The sequence below is a fragment of the Centroberyx gerrardi genome, chromosome 3 (genome assembly GCF_048128805.1).
Source record: "Centroberyx gerrardi isolate f3 chromosome 3, fCenGer3.hap1.cur.20231027, whole genome shotgun sequence".
Taxonomy (NCBI): Eukaryota; Metazoa; Chordata; class Actinopteri; order Beryciformes; family Berycidae; genus Centroberyx; species Centroberyx gerrardi.
Genome location: NC_135999.1, coordinates 32,617,799 through 32,633,065, shown reverse-complemented (window position 1 = coordinate 32,633,065; position 15,267 = coordinate 32,617,799). Strand labels below are relative to the sequence as shown.

Genomic DNA, 15,267 nt, shown 5'->3' with positions numbered 1-15,267 from the left:
CAATTTTTTTTTTTTCGCCTTTATTGACAGGACAGTAGAGATTGACAGGGAGGACAGAGAGAGGATGACATGCAGCAAAGGGCTCGCTTGAGCCTCCGAGGTGCGTTTGTGATGATCAGTTTCCTATCTTTGGTCATATTTGATCAATACTAGCTTCACTTTTATGTTATTGATAAAACATTGTAGGTCATTAGTGTTGAAAATAGGGTAAATTTAGCTGCCTGCAAAAATTTTTTTTGGGTGACAATGAAAACTGTGTCCTCAAAGAAGGGGTTTGGAAACAGCTGGCATGGGGCTAATGGGGCTTTTGTGAGCCTTTTATCAGCCTCACTTTCTACCTAAGCCTGAAATGATATACAGCAGTGGTAATGAACAATCAATACACATGACCTGTGCATTGATATTCCTGTCCATGAGGTATAGGAGCTGGTATATATTTCTGGACACATCCCTGTATGTTTGCTATTTCCATCTGTAATGCTAACATTGCACATTTGCTCCTTCTGGACACATTTCTGTCCACATGTTACCATCTTTCTGTGCATATATTACTACCATCTGAAAGTAGCTTACAATGCATATTTGCACGCTGGGTCTCATTTCTGTATCTTTATTCTTCCATCTGTACGCCTGATAATGTGAATAGCTAGTGATTCACACTTGCAAATCTGCTTCAACCTGTAAATCTGCCAATGAAAACACTTAATTATTCATTTACTACATTATTTTCCAATATCTTTGACTGTTTTGTAATTACTTGTATGATCTTCAGTACCTTCTATTTGTTTTATTCCTATGTACATCATATTCTCATCATTCAATTTTCATCTAATCTGAAAAACCAACAAAAACAAACAGAGAATTTACTTTTGAGGACATCCAAGTTGAGGTAGGCAGCAGCGAACGTTGGCTCTTCTGTATCGGCCAACGGCCTCAGTCGGCGTGGTTGAGGCGGTGGCCGGTAGGCAGATCTGGCGGTACCGGCGGAGGCAGCAGAAAGTTTAGAGCGGCACTTAAGGGCAGCCCAGTAAGACGGATAGACGAGACTCATCAGCTCATCCACACTGGAGGCTGAACGCAATCTCTGCTCCATGTCTGGCTTTGGTGGAGAGTCCTGCAGAAAAAAGAGAAGAGATACCATCACGGATCATTTGACTAACATCTCTAATGTTGTCATTGCATGGCTTTGTGTTTACACATTACATGGCCAACAAGCATATTCAATTATTTCTGAATAACAGACCACAGCTTCACATCTAATCATATTAATTTTCTATCCAAAATAAGTGGCACCTTGTGGCACAAAGACAATACTCCTTTGTTACTGCAGACAAACACTCCAAAACATAGAAACATGGACAGTTTTTCCAATATTACTTTAAATTTATTCGGAGAACACAAAACTTTTGATTGCTGGTTAGAGGCTGAACAGCAGACGTTTGACAATTAAAACATCTCTAGTCATTTGAGTTTCATGTGAAACCAACAACACAACTATCAGCTAAAACAAATGTACAATCACTTCACAAATTAATATATCCTCTGTGGGCCCACAGAGGATATACCATTCACACACCACACATTTTAAAAGAACCTAATAAGTTAGTTGTTATCAAGGTTTAAACAAAGTCACAAGATCAATATCTCCTCCTTGCCTAGTCTGTGTGGTAGTGTCACGACACACACCAATAACCATCAAACACTGACAAGAAGACAGTGTATTTACTGTAAACTGACCTGCTTCACACTCATTGCTGCTGCACACAGAGACTGATGCTGCTTAGGTTGGTGTTGGCCAAGCTTCCCTTTTCCACCCCTACCTCCACCTGCATTGGTTCTATGACAATATTTCTATATCTGATGTCTGAGCAGAGAAATCATTCCAGTGTGGTGTGGGAGGATTTTACTCAACAGTGTGTAAAACCTGCCGTGAAACCTGCCTCACTCTGCCTTAACCCACTCTGCTAACCCACCTGAAACTAATTCATTAGTCTGGTTTCAATGGAGAGTTTTAGTGTCCCATGATGGTCTAAATGCTGATTCAGAGGTTTTTCTACCCTGACAAGAATACAGTTCTGTGGGAAATACTCAGTGCTTGGAATTTTTCTGTAGTTTTTGGACATGAAAATGGTCATATTTAATGATATTGAATATCGGGACAAAATACCGACTATTGGCAGCTTCACTCCAAAAATATCAGTATTGGCCTTCAAAAACCCATATCAATCAAACCCTCATTTTGATACTCTCTCTACCATATATATCATGTTGGATTATGATCTCATGTAAATTTTATTGACTGTCAGCTTCATTGTGTTCTATATGTGATACCACCCCACTGGGTTTATTGTTTATTGTTGTGTTTTCTGTCAGATCTTTAGCTTTATGATTGTTTGGATTTGTGAATTTCATCCTTGTGCCCACAGGAAAACCTGTCCCTGTTGTTGGATGAACTCCTACATCTACATAGTCAACTTTTCAGGAATTAAGAACAGCATTTCCACACTGACGTCCACGTGTTTCTAATCTAATCATTAAAAAATGGGTTTTGTATGGGTTTTGTACTCCTACAGTCACAGAACTGACCTAGCATAAAAAGGAACTATTAAAATTTTAATTCAGATTTATCGGTGCTTTCTTGTGGAACTAACTTTCTCTGAGTGGACGTGATGACAGGACAAATATCCAAAAGCGAAAGCACATTTAAACAGGAATCAGAATACCTGACACCTCCAAACTTCAGCCTACCCCCATCACACACACACACACACACACTCACACAAGCAGATCCCGAGGGAGCAAGAGTGTGTGAAGTGTGAAAACAGGAGCGCTGTCTGATGAAAGCTGATACTGCTGTCTGGGAAATTCCAGTGACTCCAGTGAGTGTGTGTGTGAAAAGAGAAAGGGAAAAGTAATTGTGTTCTGGGTATTTTCCTGTGTTTGTGTTCAGTGTTCATATACTGTGAGATCCTGAGGTATTGTATTATTCTGAGTTCTAGAGTTGAAGGTAGCTTGGAAATAATCAGTGTCCAGTCCTCCTTAGGTGTAACCACATTTGCGTTTGGGTGTATTAAATGTGGCTAGATGTCTCATCTAGACACAATCTACATTCATCCTCTATCTGCAATATGGGATTTAATGCAAGTTAGAAATGGAAATCCAGATTCAAATCCTAGAGATTGGGTTTGCTCTGTTAAAATAGAGCTAGACCTACTGTGAGATCATACAGTATGGGGCAGATGATTTTCAGGTAAATTCCGAAGGCCGCCTAGTTGTTGAGAGTTTGTTGGTTCGATCCCTGATACTAATCCGATATATTGATAATAATAATAATAATAATAATAATAATAATAATAATAATAATAATAATAATAACTTAGATTTATATAGTGCCTTTCAAGAGACCCAAGGACGCTTTACACAGTGAGGCAGACAAAACAAATAAAACAAGAACAGAAAATAATAATAGCAATAATTGCCGGGGATGAGAGAGTTAACTAGAGGCCATAGGCCTTGGTTAACATCAGTTATCAGTTATATCTGACCGATATTGTCCCGTTATTAAAAATCAGATGTGGTCCAGTCAGTGTGGTCCACCTCTGATATGATGGATACGATGCAGTTTGATTGATTACATATTTATTGTAGAGTTGATCAATACTACACTGGTTGTCTATGAGAAGCCTGAATGGACTTGAATGGACATTTTGATCAGCTTCTACACAAGAATGCAAAAGTAGTCATAATAGTAGTAGTAGTAGTAACAGTAGTAATAGTAGTAGCAGTAGTAGTAGTAGTAGTAACAGTAGTAATAGTAGTAGCAGTAGTAGTAATAGTAGTAGTAACAGTAGTAATAGAAGTAGTAGTATTAATAGTAGTAGTAGTAGTAGTAGTATTAATAGTAGTAGTAGTAGTAGTAGTAGTAGTATTAATAGTAGTAGTAGTAGTAGTAGTAGTAGTATTAATAGTAGTAGTAGTAGTAGTAGTATTAATAGTAGTAGTAGTAGTAGTAGTAGTATTAATAGTAGTAGTAGTAGTAGTAGTAGTAGTAGTAGTAGTAGTAGTAGTAGTAGTAGTATTAATAGTAGTAGTAGTAGTAGTAGTAGTAGTATTAATAGTAGTAGTAGTAGTAGTAGTATTAATAGTAGTAGTAGTAGTAGTAGTAGTATTAATAGTAGTAGTAGTAGTAGTAGTAGTAGTAGTAGTAGTAGTAGTAGTAGTAGTAGTAGTATTAATAGTAGTAGTAGTAGTAGTAGTAGTAGTAGTAGTTTCGGATGTTCTTCCACCTGATGAAATTCTGGGGGAAACTTGTTGGGCATTTGTTGGAATATTTTGGCATGAGAATGGTCAAATGTAAAGATATTGAATATCTGCACAAAATATCTGCTACTGGCAGCTTCAATCCAAAAACATCAGTACTGGCCATTAACTTCTAGTAGCCAATACAGCCAAAGAACCATAGTGAAAAGACAACTAACCCTCATTTTCACATGCTCCGAGGAATTTAGTTAACATAAACTAAAACATAGAGACGCAACAAACACACAGCACATGTTCACTTGTTAGAATATGTTCACAATTAGCCTATTAATTATCGTTCTTTGACAAATATATGGCTACTGTATGCAAATGTTATCGAACCTCCTAGGCCCTTCAAAACAATCAGAAATATACCATTGTATACGTTAAACATCGATCTGTTTTCAAGACTTTGAAACCACACAATCACTCGGACAGGAACAATACGACTGTTCACAGGAAGCAAGGCCCTTGCACACACACAAACACACACACTGGCCTCTGTTTGAGGCCAGTTGAACAGTGCGTTGACAGCGAGTGAAGCAGTCCATTGTATTTTACTGCCTCCGTAGCTCTGTTTACAAGCACTGCAGAGATAACACACACAACGCTCCATTTCCTACGAGAAACAATGTGTGTATTTGTGTATTAGTGTGTGTGTGTGTGTGTGTGTGTGTGTGTGTGTGTGTGTGTGTGTGTGTGTCCACATGTGTATGTGTTTGTGTGTCTTTCTTGTATATGTCCTGTCTGTTTCCCCCATCAGTTTGTATGTATGAGTGTATGTGTGTGTTTCTGTCTACCTTGTTTTCATCTGTCTCATTACGTGTGTATGAACTGTATGTGTGTGTGTGTGTGTGTGTGTGTGCGTACATCAGTATATGTGTTTTCATCTCTCTTTCTGTATATATGTGTTCTGTCTGTTTCCCCTGACTGCATGTGTATGTGCCGTTGTGTGTGTGTGTGTGTGTGTGTGTGCGTGCATGAACGCATGTATGCCTATTTTCACAGAACACACACACTCAAGCGTCCATGTCTCCCTCCCCTTCACGTGGGAAAAAGCCTTGTCTCTGCCGTCACACATCGACTCAAAAGGAGCAGAAACAATTGACAATACAGCGGCTCTAAATAAAAGCCTGCTGTCACCTGAAATAGGAACTATAGTTTCCTGCTCTAAAGCTGGACTGAGCATTACAAGGCTGACTGATGAGTCAATGGGCTGACATGAGATCAGCTAGCGTTTTACCACCAGTTCACCTCTGGGGTGACCAAATTCACCATTTTGGTCTTTGCTGCTGTTAATGTTTCCTGGATGTTTGACTGAAGCTGTTTTGGAAGGCCGATACTGTAGCTGAAAACTCCAATTCCTTTAAAATTGACAATTTTTATCCCATTGTTTTTGTCAGGGTGGAAAAGCCTCTGAAACAGCATTTAGACCATCATGGGACACTAAAACTCTCCATTGAAAGCCAGACTAACGAAATAGTTTCAGGTGGGTTAGCAGCTCCTTAAGGCAGAATGAGGCAGGTTTCACTGCAGGTTTTACAGACTGTCAAATCTGTAAAATCTTCCCACCACACTGGAATGATTTCTCTGCTCAGACATCTGATATAATAAAAACACAGCTGTGGTCAGGGAGGAACCTCCATCATATCACAGGCAGACAACACTGACTGGACGATATCCATTTTTTTTTTAATAAAAGGTAAACGAGGTGGAAGCTGGGGTTGAATTTATACTCCTTGACTCTGATTTTTATGTACCTGTTTATGTAAAACTCAGTTCTCAACTTGAACTTAACTGATTGAGTTACCCGGACGCGTTTGTTGACAATTTGACATGAAACGTGGGATTTTCCATCCTTGAAGCAAGCTTAACAATTACTTTAACTTGTTACCAGAGCAACAGCTCCTTCAGCTCAATCCTGCAAAAATGCAGGCTTAGTCAGAGTTAGCCGGATTATGACCAGGCCTTTTTAAGCTTATCACATCGATGAACTCATTTCCATTTCCTTTCCTTAGAGAGGTGCCAATAGATCAAGGAGCTATTGTAATTGGACAGACTGTTAGAAGAGAAGATGTATTGAGATAGTTGAGATAGATGCATGTTGCTATTTAACTTGGGCTTCATTGGAGTATTAGTGTCCCATGGTCTAAATGTTGTTTCAGAGGCTTTTACACCCTGACAACAATAAAACACTGGGGGAAACTCTCAATACTTGTCATGTTTTGGAAATGTTCGGTATGAAAATGGTCAAATTTAATGATAACGAACATTAGCGTAAAATATCAGCTATTGGAAGCTTCAATCCAAAAAAAAAAAAAAAAAAGTTTCACAGATATATTGCTATTGGTATTTATTCCACTGAAAATGCATTCATAATAGCAGCACAGAAAAATTTTGTGGTTTGAGGCCTATGAGGGAAAAAAAAAACATATGTAATAAAACAAAAATATAAGATATAGGTGTTGTAACATTTGAATTTGGCCCAGGCTGCCGATGAGAGTTGTGCTGGTTGGTAGATGTTTGGTTTTGACTGCAGTGAATCACACCGCAAGACGATGGACGAGCAGTAGGAAAAAGACATCCATCACCACGAATACAGTAGCCGACCAAACCGACCGCAGAGTTGTATTGCTGAGTCTTGTGCTTTTATCACACTGGGCTACTCAAAGCTTTCACCTCAATGCGCTGCTTGCAATTTCTGAAGAAAACCACTTGATACCTCTGTCACATTCACCATGAGGGCGACCACAGGTGGAACGGAAGAGTTTGAAAATGAAATGTCCACCACTGACAAGAGCAGCTCCTTTATATATTGATAAAATTCCATCTCCTGTAAAGATGATGAGAAATGGTAGAAAAGTGGACTTTCTCTGAGTGGAAATATTCTCACTACTTTGATGAGAAATGGTACAAAAGTTGACTTTCTCTAAATGGAAGTATTCCCACTAGTTTAATGAGAAATGGTACAGAAGTTATCTTTCTCTGGGTGGAAGTATTCTCACTACTTTGATTCTCTCCAGTAAAAGGACAACAGGAACATTGGACATCAACACTGTTTGGTTTCCTGATTGTTCACAGGAGAAGAAACTGACTGATCTTGATTTTAGAAGGAAGAGAGGATGAGGAACAGAGAACTAATATAACAAGTAGTGTAATGAATTACTGCTCCCAGGGAGTAGAAAGCATTATTTTTTTATGTGTGACACGCTCAGCACTGCCTGCCTGTCTCTCTCACCTGCCTTCTCTCTCTATGTCTCTGTATGTCTCTATGTCTCTCTCTCTCTTTCTCTATTTGAGTCTGGGATTGCACTTCAAATACAGACCATGTTGGCTAGGATTATATCGCAACTATAATGTACGTTACATATCCAGATGACAGCCTTCATGTTTTAATGAATGTCAAGAAGAAGAGGAAGCAGAAAGGAACAGAATATGGTCATTTCCGTAATTTGTTTACGTTCTGCATATGTCTCAAAATTTGCAGTGAATTTCAAGCAATGTCAAGTGATTCATACGTAACCCCAAAATAATCAGTTTAATCTTAACTGCATTATAACTCAATAAACTTCCCGTGTAGTTTATAATGAAGCGTGTGATGCTGTTTCATGATTTTATTGGACAATGTTTGGATTTATCGAATGTCAAACTGACCATCGTATTTTATGAATAGTTGACAGGGTTTTTCCATTTCTCCACTTTTTCCTGTAAATAACGTCAGAATTAATACGTTGGTGTCAAAATACCATCTGAATCACAACATGACTCACTGACGCTGGATCAGAGAGCGATCGAAACACACGCACACACACACCCTAGTATGTCACTGGCACCGGTGATCTAATCAGCTAATCTAATGATTTCAGATTGGACGTAAAACAACAGCAAGACCAAATCAGCCTGCAGATGACAAGCTGGAGAAAACAGTGGGCAGCAACAGGATTTACACAAATGTAAACACAAAACTTAACATATTAAAATCCATGGGATCTCAGACAGCTCAATTCATATTTGTGAACATGAGCGAGTCTCTCCCAAAGCTTGAAACCAGAGAACAACGGTCCTAATCCGCTGTCAGTCATCCACTCGTCTGCGGACTCTTTCGATCTTTTCTTGGGCTTTTCCATAGAAATAGGTTGTATCTCACTTTAAAGCCCTGGGAAATGCTCCAGGATTTGCCTCCCGAGAGTTTTCCCTCTCTTCTTTCAAGCCTTTGGCAAAGATTTGTTTATGTTCACAAATCAAAACTGAACTGTCTTCACTGTCTTAGATCAAAGGGATAACATACAGTATGTTCATTCTGTTTTTGGGGTGGATGTTCCCGTTAATATACTGCAATCTTCAATATGATATTAACAGATAAAGGTTTTGAAGTCTACTGTGTTCAGAACAAATCTCTTTCACAGAATTGTTTTCTTTTTTTCATATTTCACATTTCACATTGAGGGGGTACTATCTGCAGTGGAAAACCAAGTGGTACTACCAAAAGCGAGTAGAGTTGAGGCGAGTTGAGCCGGTACCATGCGGTGGAAAAGCGGCTATAGAAAGCTGACACTGAGGTGTGACCAAGTCAGCTTTGCTCGAGGGTTAGGGTTAAGTCAAGTCTCAAATCAAGTCCATGTCATTAATGTCAAGTCTCAAGTCTAAATGTAGAGCAGCAAGTCAAGTCAGAACAAATCAAGAGTCCAGTATCAATTTAATATCTTAAAGAAAACTAAATATCTAGGACTTTTCAATGCAATATGGTTTTAATAGGATAAAAACTTGGTAAGAGCATCATGAGTTTGATTTCTATAATCAGTTTCAACTTCAATAAATTCAATCATTCCATACAAATTCAGAAAACAGAATTTAAATTCAGTCGTCTGCTGGAACAAATCTCATCACTTTCAATCTAAGTCATTTACACAAACACAATATTTCAAGTCAAGACTTTAGAAACTTTTTCAAGTCATCGAAGTCAACGTCAAGTCCCAAGTCACGAGAACCCAAGTCAAGTCAAGTCTCAAGTCTTCTCTCCATGCATCAAGTCAAGTCTCAAGTCACCAGAACCCAAGTCAAGTCTCAAGTCTTCTCTTCATGCATTAAGTCAAGTCTCAAGTCACCAGAACCCAAGTCAAGTCTCAAGTCTTCTCTTCATGCATCAAGTCAAGTTTCAAGTAACCAGAACCCAAGTCACGTCAAGTCTCAAGTCTTCTCTTCATGCATCAAGTCAAGTCCCAAGTCACCAGAACACAAGTCAAGTCAAGTCTCAAGTCTTCTCTTCATGCATCAAGTCCCAAGTCACCAGAACCCAAGTCAAGTCAAGTCTCAAGTCTTCTCTTCATGCATCAAGTCAAGTCTCAAGTCACCAGAACCCAAGTCAAGTCAAGTCTCAAGTCTTCTCTTCATGCATCAAGTCAAGTCTCAAGCACTTAAAATTGTGACTCGAGTCTGACTCGAGTCCAAGTCTCACACATGTACAGTAGAAACTATTTCTTGATTGCCAGAACCAAGCCAAACCATTGATAATGCGCTGTCAGATGTTAAACATACATAGGTGCCAATGGGAAAACCTAAGCAGATTTTCTCAATTACTTTAATGGGATATTCAATGTCTGCAGGATATTTAACAACTTTTAAACTCTCTCAAAAAAAATGCACAACTCCTTTTTCACATGCTGCATCGGTAGCCATCAAACATTTTCCAGAGCAAGCGGAGCCAGTGGAACAGTGGTAGAAGAAAGCTTGAAGGTTGAGCGCAGATGGTAAAACACTTAGAGCAGACATGGAAAAGACCTGTCAGATATTCAGACACGCAACACATAAAAGAAAGGAAATCCACCATGCTTTTAAAGTCATTATATTGCCCATCATGTGTGCTAGAAATGCTATAAATATAATTTTATACGTCACTCACAGTCGTGTGTGATTTTCTGTGCTGGCCTTGCAAACTGAATTTCCTTTGAGACAGTGAAGATCAAATTTTACTGTGTTGTAAGATAATATTATGAATGACTTATAATTAGACAGTGGGGATATTATATTATATTATATTATAAATTCTGATGCATTAACTTGTCCAAAGGAACCAAAACTATTGGATGAGGAACTGATGGGATATTGTGTCCATGTGGTGCATGATGAAGCCATAACCAGGCAATTACTATATGGTGTATGAATATGAATGTTCATTTTGCTACTTTCTATCACTGACTGATACCAAACAATAGTGATTCAACCTTTAGTCAGTGCATTAACCCCTTGTACCCTGACTTTAGCTGACTTTACCCTAACTGTACAACAACATCACATCCATATTCTGTATCTGCTGTTCCAATGCTTTCTTGAAGCTCTAGCTGCTTATATTGAATGAAATATTCAAATACAAGTTTTTATGGCTGCACCATTACATCAAATGGAAAAAATCTAGATGTTTGTGCATCATTATATACACATTTCCCTGTATGTAGCATGACATATTTGGTGTCTTTGGAAAACTTGTAAACTTGACTAGAATTTAAAATAAAGTTCTGTGGGTTTGAACAAAGCTTGGCCGTGCAACCTGCGTTTGTAATTATGGACCCAGTGGCGTGGCCGGCAGGGAAGACGAGGTTAAAGCTTTTACAATTTCTGCTCTCCCGGCGTCGTGTTTTATGTTTCCTTTTTGTTTGGAATAAACAGAAGAAGAAGAAACAGAAGAAGATTTTCCCCTAACCAATCACTAGTGAGTGACATATCCGGCCGCTCTGAATATCGTTCTTGCAAAGACAATATGTTGGTTAAGGAGCTTGATTTCAGCAAATCTATCTAAAACCATTGCATGAACGATTCAAACTTTTGTCCTGCCCGCAAAGGCGCTGATTGGCTCGATTGTTTCTCCGAGCGAGAACAAGACGTTGACTAGAGCAACACCAGACTCTCTGAATCGCTCGACCAAATTTGAAATCATCATTAATTTCCTCATAATGATCCTGTTTATTTAGGGGCAGCAGCGTGACCCATTGGCTACAGAGAATGTCCTGAAAGCAGAAGCTCTCAGGTTCCATCCTCATAACAACCAGTGGGTCTGTCAAAAGCCACAAAAGCCCAAGTGGCTTTTGTGTCACTTACGTCACATCAGCTAAATGACTGGAGTTCCCTTTAGACCTGTCGTCAGCCTAGCTCTCCTGTTTGTGTACTTGAAAATGAGTGTGTGTGTGTATGTGTGTGTGTGTGTGTGTGTGTGTGTGTGTGTGTGTGTTGCAGGGGCATCTGAACTCTGTCTCGGTAACCAAGGCTTCTCTGCCAAACAAACTACTATCTTGGTGGTCTTATCAAGAGTGGATAGTTTGTGTTTTCTGTGTGTGTGTGTGTGTGTGTGTGTGTGTGTGTGTGCGTGCGTGTGTGTGCAGAAGAGTTAAAAATTCTTTGTAGCTGCATGTTTGTTTAACAGTCAAGTGTTTGATTGTGTGTCTGGCGTGACACACACACCCACACACACACACACACCCACACACACAGAGCTAGTTTACACTAGGGCTGCCAATGTGTAACCACAGCATGCTACCTCCAAAACACCAGCTGCTGATGTCATTGTCAAGTGCTTTAAATGTTTCCAGCACAAAACAGCTTTGGATTTAAATGTCTTACAAACGTAAACAATTACTGTCTCATGTGGGACATAAGCCATCAGTCTGAACTTGTTATGATGGAGGCTGAAATAGTTCTGGGCTATTCTACATGCATGGAGAGGAAGGCGACATCCCACCTACAACCAATGGTAGACACTGTATATGGGGCGGATATTGGTCTTTTATTTAGAATCACATCTGGTCCAGTCAATGTTATCTATCTCTGATATGACGGAGGTTCCTACATGACCACAGCTAGACAATAAAGTATTTCTGATTAAATGAAACTCATCCTGCCTTAAACCTGCAATAAGCGATTTCAGACCTTGTAACCAATCCTGAAACTAACGTGTGCTACGTGGAGATTTCCGTGAGACGTAATGATGTAAACAAACAGCCACACACGTGGACCAGCTGTGTTGTTGTTTTCACCTCTTTCCTAAAGCTTGTTGTCAAATTCGGCCCGAGTAATGGCGAATTGATGAAGCGAGCGAGTAAACGTTTTCAACTAGTAAACTTGCTACCTGCCTCTTCACGTGTCATTGTGGGACATGTAACCTTCAGCGGGAGAAAAATCTGGCAAAGCGAGACTGGTAACTGCCGATATTTCTCCGTAGGTACGTTTATTTTAGCCATTAGCTTTATGCACGGTTTGTCCTTAAGGGCTTCCATCGCCTAGTAGCTTTGCTGTGTGTTTACAAAATGTGTTGCGGTTGCTGTCACCCTCTAGTGGTCAGAAAAAATCGCTTAGTGTAGCTTCAAGGACCTGCTAATCCACCCAGTGTCTGAAATACACTGGCTCACCTGTTTTTATATCAGATGTCAGACCAGAGAAATCATTCCAGTGTGGTGTGGGAGGACTTTACTCTCTAAAAGTCTGCAAAACCTGCAGTGAAACCTGCCTCACTCTGCCTTAAAGGGTAACTTCGGTATTTTTCAACCTGGACCCTATTTTCCCATCTTTTTGTGTCTAAGTGACTAAAGGGGACAACAATTTTTGAAATTGCTCCAGTATTGAGCGAGATCGCTTCAGCCGGCAGCCGCAAAACGAGCTGCAATGTAATCCTATGGGGCAAATCGCACCGTCAATGTACGTCCACTAAAAGTGCTTGTTTTTGCCACTGACAGGCTCAGATTGTTATTATAAGTGTCTGACAACATTATGGAAAGGACCCTACAAAGAAATGAAACGTTTTTCTTTACCTTTCACTTGATCCGGTCTGTGTGTAACTTCCTGCAACAACTCAACTCTCGCGAGACTTGGTTACACACAGACGTCCACTTTTAGTGGACGTACATTGACGGTGCGATTTGCCCCGTCGGATTACATTGCAGCTCGTTTCGCGGCTGCCGGCTGAAGCGATCTCACTCAATACTGGACCAATTTCAAAAATTGTTGTCCCCTTTAGTCACTTAGGTTGAAAAATACCGAAGTTACCCTTTAAAGGAGTTCACCCAAAAATGAAAATTATCTACACGGCAGTGGAGGAGAGTGGTGAAGATTTGCAATGGCGTCAATATCGGTGGATGGAGTAATTTTATGGATATTTTTTGTTCTTTTTCTGCTCTTTTTGGAACTCTACAGATCGGCCCCCAAAGACTTCAGTTGTTTTGGAGAGCGCTGCTACGAAGTTGTGCTGGAAAGCTCCGGGACTGTTTTATGGACTAACAAACTTCACCTGTGTTTCAACTGAGGGTGAGTAGATAATGACTGAATTTTCATTTTTGGGTGAACTATTCCTTTAAGGAGCTGCTCATCCACCTAATACTATTTCACTATTTTAGTATGACTTTCAGTGAAGAGTTTTTGAATATCGGCACAAAATATCGGCTATTGACAGCTTCACAAACATGAGAGCATTACAAAGTTGTGTATCAAAAAAAATATTGACATCAGCCTTCAAAAACCCATATCAGTCGAACGCTACTGGCCACTCAACTCAAAATGCATGCTGGGTTAGTGAGTGAATACAAAATCAAATCAAATTCCCCTTCAGCTACAACACATTTTTACTGCTGTTACTAATGATACTGCTGTTATTTTGCCTTCATAATGTAGTTTAGTCTAACCTTTGATTATTTATTTCCCTTATTCTTAAAATCAGTTGAAAAGGTGTTGTTTCACTTCATAAAGACTTAAAAACTGAAAAATTGAAAAACTAAAAACTGGAAATATACCCGCAGACCCTCTGCAAGATCCAGAGGTGAAGAGTTGAGTAACAGGAAAATAAAATAAAAAACTATTAGCTTCACAGTCTCTCCTGGCAGACAGACACACACACAGACACACACATACACACGTTCACACACACACATTCACACATCCACACCTGAAAATGCACACACACATTCATACACATTCACACATATACACACACACTCAGACACAAAGACACATACACACACACACACACACACATACAGTATGTACGCCCACAGAAAACCACACATATACACAATGGCAATGCTGTCAGTTTTGATCAGACTTCAATTTTAACAGTCTATTGATCGATGTTTTTCTCGGCTGCAGAGTCTGAGTGTTAAACCAGCTGTTCTCACACACACACACACACACACACATCTGCAACTCTTTATGGAGACAGGAATAGAATGGCTTAGACTGAATATAGCAAGATGCAGAGAGAGAAATGAGACGGAGATAGAGAAAGAGGGATGTGAGAAAGATATAGTGATTAGATTAAATTAGATTAGATTACATTTTAATGATCCATCCCCACGAGCAAATTGGGTCGTTGCAGCAGCAATGAATGGGATGTAGCAATGGCACAGACCGGAATAAGAACAGAGTAAATAGAGGTATAGGTATGAAACATAACATGGCTGATATTGAAAAAGAAAGAGAGAGTGGAGACATGCAGAGAAGGAAACAGAGCGAGAGAGTTGGAAACAGACTGAATGGAAAGCTGGCAGGGGGTCCTACTAAACTCTACAAAGTACCATAAAGTACAACGAAGAGCCACACAGAGCTACAAAGAACCACAAAAAATACCACAGGGCACCATAAAGTACCACAAAGTACCATAACATAGCACAAAGAACCACAAAGTACCGCAGAGTAACACAAAAAGTACCACAAAGTACCACAAAGCATACCGCAAAATACTCCAAAGTACCCCACAAAGTGCCACAAAGAACCAAACAACGTGGTTCTTTGTGGGTCTTTTAGGCACGCTTTGTGGTACACATTGTGGTTCTTTGTTACTTTGTGGTACAGTTTGTGGTACTTTATGGTCCTTTGTGTTACTTTGTGTTATTTTGTGGTACACTTTGTGGTACTTTATGGTCCTTTGTGTTATTTTGTGGTACACTTTGTGGTACTTTATGGTCCTTTGTGTTACTCTGTGGTACACTTTGT

At 39.6% G+C, this 15,267-nt stretch overlaps 1 protein-coding gene across 1 annotated transcript in view; it reads right to left on the bottom strand.

The window, feature by feature from the left end:
- Window positions 1–15,267, bottom strand: part of vegfc (vascular endothelial growth factor c) — a 68,414-nt gene that overhangs the window by 39,481 nt on the left and 13,666 nt on the right. Inside the window, exon 2 of the mRNA XM_078282615.1 lies at window positions 868–1,114. Within this exon, the coding sequence (XP_078138741.1) occupies window positions 868–1,114 (247 nt within the window). The remainder of the gene's footprint in view (window positions 1–867; window positions 1,115–15,267) is intronic.